Genomic DNA, 14,464 nt, shown 5'->3' with positions numbered 1-14,464 from the left:
TGTGTTGCTTCTTCTCGTTGAAATATTTTTTTCTATCCAACGCTTGTGTACACAGCGTATGCTTGTGTACACTGCAACGCTTGTGTACACAGCACGCTTGTGTACACAACCGAATTTCTGACGCCAAACAATTTCTTCGGCTTTTTCATTTTATGGACAGCTTCTAAATGATGTGTACAAATCACTAGTATTGCTAGCATGCAAAAGAGACGTTAAAATCCTAACGCAAAATGAACACAACCCAAACATAAACAATATATATGTATGGTTTTTTTTTTCATTTTTTTAGATCAACGACAACGGCTGTCTAAAATAAGAACGAGCTGTAACTGATACGATACACGAATAAAATTCCACTTTTAGCGGAGGCAGAATATTAGCAAAATGAAAGCAAGTTTTCGTTTCACGAGCCACAAAACAGCGATCTTAAATTTCTTGAGGTGTAACGAAAATTCGGCACCCACCGTGGTTGCTTAGCTACTTTGGCGTTACGCTCATGTACCGAGCATTAAGTGCGTGTTAAAAAAAGCCGAAAGTGGTAAAAATTAATCCGTAGTCCCTCCACTACGGCTTTCTTCATAATCAAGTTGTGGTTTTGGCGCGTAAAACATCAGATTTTTTTTTCAATTCGGCCCCGCGACTGAATGCGTCGTGCGCATAGCCTTTGCGCAATTTTAGTGCAAGCCACGACGCAGGGGTTATCCACAACGGTGCAACACCTCTCTGGCGATTCAAAGTATCGACTGCGTATAGCCTCCAACTGCGATCCTGCGGTATGGTGTAATACCTCCCACGCTTGCACCGGGACTATATCGCAGGGGTGCATCTGCGCTGGCGTAAATGCCTTCCGTTCCAAAGCATCTGCCGCCTGATAAGCGGATAACGGCGATATACGTTGAGCGCAATCAGTCGTTCGTGAAGCCGTTATCAGGTACGAAGACTTCGACACCTCATGTGTGTATGAAAGGTAGGCCAAGCAGCGCGGCAGGAGATAACGCTCTTTATAACCAACACCCGACGCCGCCATGGGCAGTCATTCCAGGCGTCAGACATGGAGGCCGCAATGTCGCATGCCAGTTTTCTCCTCGCCTTGCTCCTTTTCTCTCCGTTAACAGGTGAGATTCAGCGCTGTCCATCGTAAAGCCGTTTAACGGGCGAAATTGCGGCAATGTTTTCTTTAGAGAGTCCGCTCGGCCAAGAGTGTATAACGTATCAAGCAGCAACGAATGTGGGGACTGTGAGAAAATCGATGTACACCGTAGCCACAACCTTTAAGATGCTACGAAATGTATTCGCGTTATGCTCAACACTTTCCAAAAAAAAAGAAACCTCCCTCTAAAAGTTCCGGATGATATTAACTGCAACGTCTATTCATGTTCACTCAGTACATGATCCATTCCGATGCTGCGAGAATACACCGAAACCTACTAGAAAATAGAGAATGTACGCATTCTTCAGTAGGCTTAGGGGCATTCCCGCCGTATTGGACTAGATAATGTACTAACTGAAGCTTATGTCTGTTTGCTATGTAATTCATGTACTTGCACCCTATGACATTAACATGTAATTAAAGGTGGTCAGCTGTTAATTAATGGTCAGCTGTTATCAGCGGCATAAAGCGACTATGAACTGCTCGCACCGCAATAATTCATGCACGCTTCTTGTCTTTCCTGGCTTCCATAGGGCTTCCATTATTGGCGCGTTAGCGAGCTCAACTTTCTTGCATCTCCTCCTCCGTTATATGTTTGTAGCACTGCCTATCACTCGCTCTTCTGGCGCATGCCGTATAAACAGCGCTCACCTTCTTTGGTCGAGACATGTTTGCAATATGTGAGCAGGAGCAGCTGATTATGATGACTAATTGCAGCCCCCTTCAAACTGGCAGTGACAAATAGTCACCTATATAGTCTGCTTGAGTTACTTCAGGTTTGCTATACATACTTTTTATTCTATTGAGCTGTGGAGAGGGGGCGAGCGGCGCCCGGTGGCCAATTATTGCACCATTGAGCACGCGTTTATATATATATATATATATATATATATATATATATATATATATATATATATACGCGCGAGTTGCGCGGTAGTTGCGCCTCTATCGCGTGAAGGGGCCGCAGCTTCGGACTTGGCATGTGATGTGGCCTTCGGTCCCAGAGGTGGCTGGGCCCCCAAATTATCGTATGGTCACATGACTCACATAAATGAGCCCTTACCACACAGATAATACAGATTGGCTATTTTCAAGCCCCTAAGTAAGCTTATCACTAAACACTCCTCTCAAAACCCAATCACTGAGTTCTATTTTAAATTTCAATATTAACTACTGCATGTATGCTCTTAATTTTTCAGTATTACCGACATTTATAGGTCTAGTTTAAGGTTGTTGCATTATTTTGCCACATTTGTGAAAGGAAAATTACTTGTTGAAGGTTAACCCAAAAATTAAAAAGGACAATGCGTGGCTTTGCTGAAAGCGTCCTATGTAATGTTTCGAGGTGATAAATACTGTACTGTTCTCTATTAACAATCCTGTTCTCGTTTAAATATCTATTTCGTAGATGGTGCAGCAATGCCAGACGCATGCCAAGAGGACGCCATCATGGATTGTCTGGGAAAGAGGGTTGCAGGCATTGAAGAACCAAAGGCGCAAACAGATTTCAACAACATTTACAAGGCCATGTGCACGTAAGTCTGCCTCTAGAGAAGAGATGACTAAACAAGGAAAACTTAGAGTTCTTTATTATTGATCAATCATATCGGCAAGCTACGGACAAGTATGGTCTCGTAGCCAAAGGCTAATAAGAACATCACTTACACGCAAATATTGTTGAGAAACGATCAATGCAATACCAGAACAAATACGGAGAATGCAATTAAATGCCAGGAGATAAAAAAAACATATGCTTCACTATGACCAACAAAGAAGAAGAAATACGAGTAGGTTACAGACTTCAGAATGAAGCTCTTCAAGCGCCAAAATTAGTAGAATAATTGCATGAAAAAAGAATTCACGATAAGCACACTCTACAATGTCAAAACTAATTACACATGTATGAACAAAATTACCTAAACATAAAGACCCCCAACAATGCAGCAAGCAGAAAGCATTAGCTCGAAATAATACTTTCTTAGTTCTCTTAACAAGTTTCCTGGCAAATCCATATTCTAATTAACATTCATTCCCAAGCTGTCTGAAGCGCCATGCTTGCCGCTGCCATCGACAGTGGCTTCAGAGATCCCTGTCACAATTGCTGTGGGAAACTGCGATTTCAACAACGTGTGAGGCTATCGCAACAAAATGATGATTTGACACTAAACAAGATTTGCGGAAAATTGTACGGTATCTGGGGATTTCAGTTCTATCTGCTGCCGCAGTAAATGAGTCCACGGACTGAAAAGATTCAGTGAATTCTATCACCCCACCCCTTCTTTTTTAATCAGCGCGGATTTATTTCCTGTGTAAAACTCAGTTTAACAAATTGCATATTGTAAATTGTTTCGTTGATTCTCGCAGAGTCCATTTCCGCTGAAAGCGTATCCCCCGTGGTGTCAAAGGCTTTGTTTCTAGCCATTAAGTGTGCTGTTTTGGCTGTGACCTGTTTATGTCTTTTAGTGAATTTACCTGACCAGACGGTATTTTCGCCGAACCTTCGGGATTGTGAATGAGGGATCCGCACAAATTCCGAAATCTCATCTTGTTTTGACTTTGGCCAATGACCTGCTTGTTTTCTTATAAACTTAGCTGACCAGATGATGTTCCCTCGAACCCTCGACTATAACATACCGTCTGTAGATGGATGTGTTTTGAATCAATTACACAAGTAACCCGTGAAATTTGGTAACCATCCGAGACTTCGCCAACGTAAACATACGTCGTTGACATGGCCAGCTGGTTATAATAACAATAAAAATAATAATGGTGATCATGAAGGCGGTGGTGGCAATAACATTTATATCCTTAAGTAAAGGTTGATGGAAAGTGTGAGTCTAAAAACCTAAATACGATCGACGTGGGCCTCACCTCGATCCGATCATAGGCCTCACCACGTCCTCAACAGGAAATCGCAGAGAACATCATATAACACCTTGCGGGCTTCCGCAGAACTATTTTGCCTTTTATGAGTGCGCAGCCTCGTATATTACCCTCGTAATACCAAGGACACCTTTTCTTTAAAATAGTCATAGGATGACCAAAGGATGTACCTCATTCGACATCATACTATATACACATCACACACACCTACAGTAAAAAACATATCCACAGCACTTATGCAAGCTCTCAGCAACAACGAAAAAAAAATATACAAAAGGTACAAAGCTTGGAGATACAGCATAAAATCGCGAGTAAATTGAACATTGTAGCATACCGGCATGTATGAAGAGTCTTAGAAGAGAACGTAAACAATTGTTTTACTTTCCACGCGCGAGGATTCTGTACCTTACCAAGTAGCTGACGTTAAGATGTGTTAATTACGATTATTAGACCCCCCCCCCCCTCCAGACCTCCTGGCCGCTCCCTCGCCTGAAGCGTGGGAAGCGATACTCACGAACCCAAACCTGGCGGCTCAACTTCAGGCCATCAAAAGAGCCGAGGAGGTTGCTCTAAGTCATCACCTGGTAGCCACCCCTCAGTAAGCCAAATGGACAGAATAAAGTTGTTTCATCCTCCTCCGGTCATATCGACGCACTGTAACACTCACTTTTTACTCCAGATGGCTGCGAGCAGATAGGCTCACCTTAGATAGGCTGTAAAGATGTATTGTCGCCCCGAAAGAATGACCCCTATTCCTTGAGGTACGCTATAAGAAAACAACAGTGTAGTTAATTCAGTAACAGTCAACAATAAATGCACAGATTTTCGACCTCGGCATCGCCTGTCGAATATTGAGGGGCTTTATGGCAGTTTCCTTGTGCTGCCCACGAAGCGGCTGACAGGGTAGTAGTCACGCGCTTGGCTTTGCCTTCGAGAATGTGACGGCGCGCGCATCTTAGAGGCCATGTCGCGTGTGGCCGTTTCCCTTCACCTTCTACGCGTAGAACCAACTTTGGCCCGCGGAATCGACAGGCAACGACAGGGCGTTACGTATGACACGGTTCTTAAGCAAAGGTCACAGTTTAGAAATTTTGCTTGCAATATTACCGGTCCTTGGGACAACGACTTCCTTTGTGTCTGTTAGAAACGCAATTGATGTGATCAGCGAATGATAGAAAGGGCAATCGTCAACTATCGGAACAGGCAGTTCGGGTCAGTACTGCGAAAGGAACTCTGCGCACAAGGCTATGTCTGAACTGGTGAAGTTGCTGAGGTCCAGGGCCCTACCTATACCACTTTGAGAATGCTGTCTAATAACCTTGCTACTGATGGATTCCATGCGCAGTTTACTTCTTCTGTACTTCTCTTCCTATCCTCGTAACTTTTCTTTTCGTGCCGGTTAGCAGGTTAGAAAAGGAGCAGAACCACTTCTCATTAACATCTCTTCCTTCCTAAGCACGCTTTCTCGATCTGCCTGTTAGTCGAACATATAGAGCGGCCCGCCCCGCACATTTAGGATTACGAAGCGAAAGAGAACACTCTTTCAGGTGGAACAGCGGTCACCGTTCCATGATAGATTTTCAATATTTGTGCACACTTTAAAAGGGATCGCGAGAAAATGACGAGGGGAAATGCACTTGCGGCATGCTCCGAGCAGCATAACTAATAAAGGCTGTTATCCTGATACGCGTCAATGCTTTCAGTGAGAAGAAAGAGCCTTGCACTGACTTCCATGCACGTCCAGACTGTCCAAAGGACAAGAAGATGGCACTGGCTCTTCAGGAGAGTTCTTGGGCGGCAGCATTCGACACCGCTTGTGAGAACCAGGGATCCCTTCTCAGTAGTAAGTACTAACGCTCCCACTGACACCTACGGTCTCCTCATATTTTTCTTTTTTTTTTTCGTCCACACTCGGTGTCAATGCGCCGTGTGTTTTCATGCATCTGGCTGTAATGTCACTAAATGCACCGCAATGCGCCATCAGCATACATATAAATGTGAAGGGAAATTAACAGAGCATAACACCTGTTCCGCGTATTAATGCTTCGAAGTTAAGTGTTTTTTAACTTTTTAGCCGGCTTCTAAGCACGTGGCCGCATTCAGCGGACTTCTCAATTTTAATTGAGAACGAAGGAAGCAAAGCTAGATGACGATATACTGAAGGTGCCGGGTTTTGCCCCGTATCTCGCCTGTGTCCGAGATGTTGACAAAAAGGAAGTGGGCCGATCCTGGTGATAGTGCAGAAAGGGTCCAAGCTCAATCGGACATACCCCTGCGGCCTCGGCGACCTGTAACGCGCCCTTGAACTACCCTTTTCACACGTGGGACCCAAAGGGACAGAAACAATGCGCCGCCGTGATGAACGCTGTTGCCCAAACGCTAGCCTACGACGATGCGTGTCGAAACGTCAGTGATAAAACGTAATAATCTAGCAACCAATAGCTGTGTCTCATTCTCTCTTGACATAGCCATTTCCCTAGTGACGTCATCAGTTGCCCCTTGCACTCGGTATGGGTAACACCCGTTTTGCTCGCTCCGAAGAGGAAGAGCGCGCCTTCAAGGAGCGCCGGCGCGCTCAACAGAGTGAATGGATGCGAAAGGGAGGAGAAGCCGAACGCGCAGCGGCCCAACGTCCTACGGCCGATAGTGCAAAACGGTGTGGATCTAGTCGCTTAAACTCGCTTTCACTCGCACATACAGCATACGGCGCGCGGCGACGCAACCAAGTTATGTGTCGTGTCTTTTCAACCATTTAACATAACCACCAAGTTTTAAAAAAATACGTGTAATTAAACAAAAGCAGCAGCTTCGCTGGTCTTCCATCTTCACATGGTGGAAGGGCTTTGAATTTTTTTACCTAGATACGTATGCTGCGAAGCCTACCAAGTTTCGGAAGAGAGACAAAATTGCGTGAACCACACATTCAGCCTTGGATCGTTTACCTCAAATTGACAGAACGTATCGCAAAAACAGAATGTCTTAGCCAGAACGACGCCCTGACATTACAGCGTTTCATTTCTCGATCACCGAAGATGCAACCTAGAAGTCCGGCTCTCTTCGTGAAAAAAAACGATAAATCGCTTTGCTGTGCGTCGCAGTCATTCTGCAGTACAACTGTGCTGTCACTCTTCCTTGCCATCGTAAAGCCGTAGTTTGACTCCACTGAGACCAGGACTGCCATTTCTTTAACGAGGGCAGCAAACGACCGAAGCTATCGCTGCCAATGAAAGGGCGAATATTCCTCGTACTTGAACATCATTGTCGTCGACAATATTCAAAGCGCTCTTACAGTGCGAAACTCGGCTAAACCTCTACATAGAGTGGAAAACACGAAGAGCTTCTCTTATGGATTCTGAGCGAATCCATAATAGAATACTGGGGAAGATGTTGCATGCTCTTAACGGGCCCCTCACCAGGTGTGGCGATTTTGAGCTGACAACCGCAGTGCATACAATGCGCGATAAGGATCGTGTCTGCAAAGCATTACTACGCTACCCGCCGTGAAAAAAAAAAAAAAGCTGAAATTTCAAACCAAACACCGTGCGCCTTTCTCCTCGCGGGCGCCGCGCTTCCAGCCGGAGGGTCGTCGTCAATCGCACAAGTGCGCCTACGTAAATTGCAGTGCTGTGACCTCACTCACAGTGATACGTGACTTCGAGAATTATTAAAGTCAACATCTGTTATTTGTTTGACCTGTTGCTTCAATAGACGGTTTAAAGTTTAGGGAGAAAAAGAACCTAGAAACAGAATGTCTGCGTGTCTTTGTTTTACTCCGTGCCGTATCATAAGGGGTGCACTTCCGCTTCGCCTGCTTGTTTTCACGTCATGCAGCCGCGCACGCAGAAAACGAAACTACCTGCCATTTTCTTCCGGGTTCCAACGTGCGATCCGCTTGCGTCTGAGTCAGTGCTCGTGGCTATGGCATTGACCTATACCGCTAATCAGGTGCTCTCGTGCAGCACGCGCAAAATCGTGCGCTGCGCGCAACGAGACAAATGCAACAGCTCCCGCGCGAGACCGTCACCGGAAGTGCGCCACGCAGCGAGAACGCGAGAGCGAAACAGAAAAAAGAAGGCCAGGCCCGTGACGTATCCGTCACGCGATCCTCCCTCTCCGGTATGGGAGAACGCAGGGAAGGAATTTCGCTCGCGGAGGTTAGACGGGGAAAAGTGGAGAGAACGTGAATACGCGAGAGCGCGAAGATAGCGCACGATGGAAAGCACGCGGTATGCGCATTGCTCAAATGGCGACGCCCTCCACACTTTTATTGCGAAACCGTCGCTGCAGCCACGGTTCCCGTGTCGCAGTTCATATTGAGCGCGATAGTGCAATGATTGAGTGGCGAATCCGCCTCTGCTTTGTAATATACGAGGTTACGCTTCCAGCTCTTTTATTCAATACTGGATTGCATATATGTTGTGCAGTCACAGCACATGAGATGAACACACCCGTAATCTACAGTTTCTCCTTGACATTTATGAAGTACCTATAATCTATTGTGCCGGCTACATTCGAGCATGTGCCAAACACGCGATTTCTGTCGGAAGCGTTCTTTAATCGCCGAAAACGCCCTCACGGGTACTTTGGTTTTCTGAGACCCTTGCTTGAACTATCATAACAATAGGCCGACGTAAGCGTGATGCTATCGGTCTCATAACAGATAACGTCATCTTCGCCCGGCATCTAGCCTAGGTACAACTGGAATATTAGTAATCTTGATTTCAAAACATGCGGGTGAACCACATGAGAGGAGAAAAAACGCGGAGCGGTATTTGTCTCCTGAAGACAACACCGTGCCCAAATGCCTGTGAAAAATTGTAAAAAAGAGAGCAGTAGAACATCACGCACGGTTTCTCAGAGTATAAACAATAAAAACAAGCATTTCAATATCCCTACCTTACTTTGAGTTCTACCAGACCCTCGGCTGGCACTCTCTATACAAACTCAATAGGTTACCTATCCTGGAAACAATTTCGTTTGACACGAAGACTTACCAACTTACAATGGTGCTTTCTTTTTCTCCACTTCGGCGTCGTTAAATTTAGCCGCTGAAAGTCTATAGCATACAGGATCAGGCCACAGTTCTGTCGTAGGTTCTCGCTCACTATTGAGGGGTTTATTCATTTTGTCAGCGAGCTTACCCGATTATGAAAAGCGACGACAGCTTACCGAGGCAGTTGAAAGCATTCTATCTTGCTGCGCGGATGACAACGAACGAGACGGTGGGATAACATTAAGAAACTTGCAGGCAGGGGAGGCATTCGGCTGAGTCAAGACAAAGCTGATTGGAGATTGCTGGGAGAGGCCTTCTTCGTGCAGCGTACATAACAGATGATGATGATGATGAGAATTAGTGCACTCGCTGCGAGTATAAGTAGCTAGTCCAAACAAAATTCACCGCAGCTTCACACTTCTTTACTATAAGAGAGAACCTGAGAAGATAAAATGATATATTCAAATGATGGCTCAAGGCGTATTGGCGAAAGTGGGCGAGGGTACTAAGTATATGGCTCATTATGCAGTCCCCGCACGCGAGGCTTCATAGTCAAGGGATTAGTTCATCTTTGATGTCAGCCCACAGTCTGACCCAATTAATGTGATGGCGAATACGGGCACCGCTATTCAATGCAAAAATTACTCGTACAGATGTGCCATCCAGTTACCTTCCTTCATTCGGCTGACTTCACGGCGAAAGCGAACGTCTTTCAATATTCGCGTCCTTTAGGAACTATGCTTTGGAGCGCAGAGACACGAAGGACAGTTGCAGTGCAATCTTGTGGGCGGAGCTTGTACTGAATTCTTAGGTTGTCACCGATTGTAGCAATTTTAAAAATATGTTTTACGTGAGCCACTGCTTCGTTCTTCTCCATATTAACAGCAAAATAGCGTTTTTGGCTGAAATTGTTCAGGAAATTATTTGGGCATTATTGCTTACCTGAATCGCCCAGAAAGAAAACCTTCGCCCATGTATGCCAATCTGATCAACTGACATACGCCGAAGACAGCGAAGTGTGTTCTCACTGCCTTCACCTTACGGGTCTGTTTGCTGGCTGTTCTTAGTGATGATTCATCAACGACGCCCTGCGTTGCTGGATCGTGCGGACAGCTTTCACTGCCGCAACTGGGGCAATTCGTAGATGACCTACAATGTGAACACGGTGAAACTCGGCGCGAGAAACAGCAGTTATGAATTACTAGCTAAAATAAAAACCATCCGAAGAAGCTGTTGGCTATTCGAGTGAAGTATACGCAATGCATTTTGTATGTATTATGTATGTATAATGTATTCTTTTCAAAAGTAATTATTAACAGCCACAGACCTTTCGTAGTGGAAAGTAGCCAGAGTACTCACCTTACGTAAATCTTGAAGTAGGCAATCTTTATCAAACTACAAGTCTATTTCTCTCACATGCACTCATGTAAGTTGTTGGAGCATATTACCAGCAAGCATAATATATAATTTCTTGAAGTTCATAATATTCTCTGCCATACTCCGCATGGTTTCCGTCTCGGATATATTACTATTACCCAGAAAGCCCCTCAACACGTCAGACTACAAGCATACATCTCCCTCATCAGAACTAAACTCGAATACGCATCGGCCATCTGGAAACCTCATCAAGCATATTTAACAAATGCCATCGAAGCGGTACAAAACCGGGCCAGCAGATTTATTCACTCTTCATACTCATACGACGTTAGCATCATCATCATCATCAGCCTATTTTATGTCCACTGCAGGACGACGGCCTCTCCCTGCGATCCCCAATTACCCCTGTCTTGCGCTAGCGTATTCCAACTTGCGCCTGCAAATTTCCTAACTTCATCATCCCATATGGTTTTCTGCCGACCTCGACTGCGCTTCCCTTCTCATGGTCTCCATTCTGTAACCCTAATGGTCCACCGGTTATCCATCCTACGCATTACATGGCATGCCCAGCTCCATCTCTGCCCCTTAATGTCAACTAAAATATCGGCTATCCCCGTTTGTTCTCTGATCCACACCGCTCTCTTCCTGTCTCTCAACGTTAGTCCTAAGGTTTTTCGTTCCATCGCTCTTTGTGCGGTCCTTAACTTGTTCTCGAGCTTCTTTGTTAACCTCCAAGTTTCTGCCCCATATGTTAGCACCGGTAGAATGCAATGATTGTACACTTTTCTTTTCAACGACAGTGGTAAGTTCCCGGTTAGGATTTGGCAATGCCTGCCGTATGCACTGCAACCCAATTTTATTCTTCTGTAAATTTCTTTCTCCTGATCAGGGTTCCCTGTGAGTAATTGACCTAGATTAACGTACTCATTTACAGACTCTAGAGGCTGACTGGCGATCCTGAATTCTTGTTCCCTTGCCAGGCTATTGAACATTATCTTTGTCTTCTGCGTATTAATCTTCAACCCCACTCTTACACTTACTCGGTTAAGGTCCTCAATCATTTGCTGTAATTCGTCTCCATTGTTGCTGAATAGGACAATGTCATCAGAAAATCGGAGGTTGCTAAGATATTCACCATTGATCCTCACTCCTAAGCTTTCCCAGTCTAAGAGCTTGAATACTTCTTCTAGGCATGCAGTGAATAGCATTGGATAGATTGTGTATCCTTGCCTGACCCCTTTCTTGATAGGTAACTTTGTACTTTTCTTGTGGAGAATCAAGGTAGCTGTGGAATCCTTGTAGACGCTTGCTAAGATATTCACGTATGCCTCTTGTACTCCTTGATTACGCCATGCCTCTATGACTGCTGGTATCTCTACTGAATCAAATGCCTTTTCATAATCTATGAAAGCCATATAGAGAGGTTGATTGTATTCCGTAGATTTCTCCATTACCTGATTGATGACATGGATATGATCCATCGCAGAATATCCCTTCCTGAAGCCAGCCTGTTCTCTTGGTTGGCTGAAGTCAACTGTTGCCCTGATTCTATTGGAAATTATCTTGGTGAATATTTTATACAGTACTGAAAGCAAGGTAATGTGTCTATAATTCTTCAATTCTTTAACGTCTTCCTTCTTATGGATTAGAATAATGTTGGCGTTCTTCCAGCTCTCTGGTACACTTGAAGTTGTGAGGCATTGCGTATAAACGGTCGCAAGCTTTTCAATTATGATATCTCCTCCATCCTTGATTAAATCGACTGTTATTCCATCTTCTCCAGCAGCTTTTCCCCTGGAAATGACTTTCACGGCCCTTCTAACTTCATCGCTAGTTATAGAAGGAGCCTCTGTATCCGGTTCAACACTATTTCGAATGAAAGTAGTTTGGCAGTTTTGGGCACTGTACAGGTCAGTATAGAATTCTTCCGCTGTTTTTACTATGTCATCGAAATTGCTGATGATATTACCATGCTTATCTTTCAGTGCATACATCTTGCCTTGTCCTATGCCGAGCTTTCTTACTGATTTAATGCTGCGTCCATATTTTACGGCCTCCTCAATCTTCCCCACGTTATAATTTTGAATATCCCTTACTTTCTTCTTGTTGATCAGTTTTGACAGTTCAGCGAATTCTATCTGATCTCTTGAGTTGGATATTTTCATTTTTTGTCATTTCTTTATTAGGTCCTTTGTTTCTTGGGAGAGCTTACCTACTGGTTGCCTTGGTGCCTTACCTCCCTTGCTGAATTGCTGATTCTGAGATCAACCTAGTTACGGTTTCATTCATTACCTCTATGTTGTCTTTATCTTCCTGTTCTAAAGCGGCATATTTTTTTTTGCGAGCACGAGCCTGAATTGTTCTGCTTTTACCCTTACTGCCTCTAGGTTGGCCTGTTTCCTCTTGACTAATTTCACTCTTTCTCTCTTCAAATTGAGAGAAATCCTGGACCTCACTAACCTATGGTCAATGCACTTTACCTTACCTAACACTTCTACATCCTGCACTATGCTTGGATCGGCAGAGAGTATGAAATCTATTTCATTCCTTGTTTCTCCATTAGGTCTTTTCCAGGTCCACTTCCTGTTGCTGCGCTTCCTGAAGAAGGTATTCATTATTCGGAGCCTATTCCTTTCCGCGAATTCTACTAACATCTCTCCTCTTACATTCCTAGAATCGATGCCGTAGTTGCCAATTGCTTGCTCACCAACCTGCTTTTTCCCCACGACGTTAGCATATCATCTCTCAAATCGCAATCAGTTTTGTGTAATCTATCTGCTCGCCGTCGCATTGCCAGTCTTGTTTGTATCACAAGTCCCTTAATTCACCCCTAAGACAAGAACCATACATCTGCGCACCCACACCACGCAGATCCCATCGCATCGGTCACCCTCTCCAAGTTTTGCGTCCACGAGCCCGTACTTCATGAACTCATTTTTTCCACGAACAGCAACCGACTGGAACGGCCTTCCCCACCATATCGCTGCCATAACCTATCCATCGACATTTTCGACTGCTGCAAACGCCTGTATCTTGTAAACCCCACCCCTTATGTAACACCCCAATAGGGGTCTTTAAAGAAAATAAAGTGATGTGATGTGAAGTGAACAGAATTCTCCCATGATAGCATTCAGTTCGTTGACGTAGGTAGTCAGATTGATGCGATATTCATCGATTTTTTCAGAGGTATTTGTCACCGTCACTCCCTCAAAACTTCTGCACGAACTCAGCATCACGCCAAACAATCCCAACCTCGTTAGTTCGATATAGCCAGCTTTCGTTTTAATCGCACACAGTATCTTCGTTTCAAATTCATCCAATTCTACAGCAGCACATCTGTCATTATGTGTACCGCAAGGCTCGTTTCTCGGGCCTCTTCTTTCCTCGTTGTATATAAATGACCTTCCTCTGACAGTTTCCACAAAGATACGTCAGTATGCCGACGACTGTGTTTTATATAACACAATTACGACGCCTACTGACCACAATTTCTTTTACAATTATTTGTCCAGATTTTGACGATGGTTTCGTGATAATCATCATCATCATCCGCCTATATTTATGTCCACTGCAGGACGAATACCTCTCCCTGCGATCTCCAGTTACCCCTGCCTTGGGCTAGCTGATTCCAACGTGCGCCTGCAAATTTCCTCATTTCATCGCCCCACCTAGTTTTCTGCCGACCTCGACTGTGCTTCCGTTCTCTTGGTATCCGTTCTGTAACTCTAATGCTCCACATGTTATCTACCCTACGCATTAGACGGCCTGCCCAGCTCCGTTTTTTTTCCTCCTAATGTAAACTAGAATATCGGCTCTCCCAGGTCCGCACCGCTCTCTTTCGGTTTCTTAACGTTACTCCTAACATTTTTCGTTACATCGCTCTTTCTGCGGTCCTTAACTTCTTCTCGAGCTTTTTTCTTAACCTCCATGTTTCTGCCCCATATGTTAGCACCGGTAGAATGCAATGATTTTCTTTTCAACGACAGTGGTAAGCGCCCAGTCAGGATTTGGCAACGCGTGCGGTATGCACTGTAACCCAATTTTATTGTTCTGTAAATTTC

At 44.7% G+C, this 14,464-nt stretch overlaps 1 protein-coding gene across 5 annotated transcripts in view; it reads left to right on the top strand.

Moving 5' to 3' along the window:
• The first annotated feature begins 974 nt into the window (after positions 1-974).
• Positions 975-14,464, top strand: part of LOC119441424 (uncharacterized) — a 111,297-nt gene continuing 97,807 nt past the window's right edge. For 2 of the 5 annotated variants that reach the window (XR_007465462.1, XM_049661275.1), the window contains exons 1-3: positions 984-1,115; positions 2,556-2,685; positions 5,737-5,876. Coding sequence is in view for 4 of the 5 variants with exons in the window: in XM_049661275.1 (XP_049517232.1) it covers positions 1,052-1,115; positions 2,556-2,685; positions 5,737-5,876 (334 nt within the window). In the remaining variant the exon portion in view is untranslated. Of the gene's footprint in view, positions 1,116-2,555; positions 2,686-5,736; positions 5,877-14,464 lie in introns of all 5 variants that reach the window. The other 3 variants (XM_049661277.1, XM_049661276.1, XM_049661272.1) reach the window with 3 other exon arrangements.

The sequence above is a fragment of the Dermacentor silvarum genome, chromosome 2 (assembly GCF_013339745.2).
Source record: "Dermacentor silvarum isolate Dsil-2018 chromosome 2, BIME_Dsil_1.4, whole genome shotgun sequence".
In the NCBI taxonomy this organism is placed as follows: Eukaryota; Metazoa; Arthropoda; class Arachnida; order Ixodida; family Ixodidae; genus Dermacentor; species Dermacentor silvarum.
Note: the sequence above shows the minus strand (reverse complement) of the source record. Positions and strands in the feature narration are given on the sequence as shown.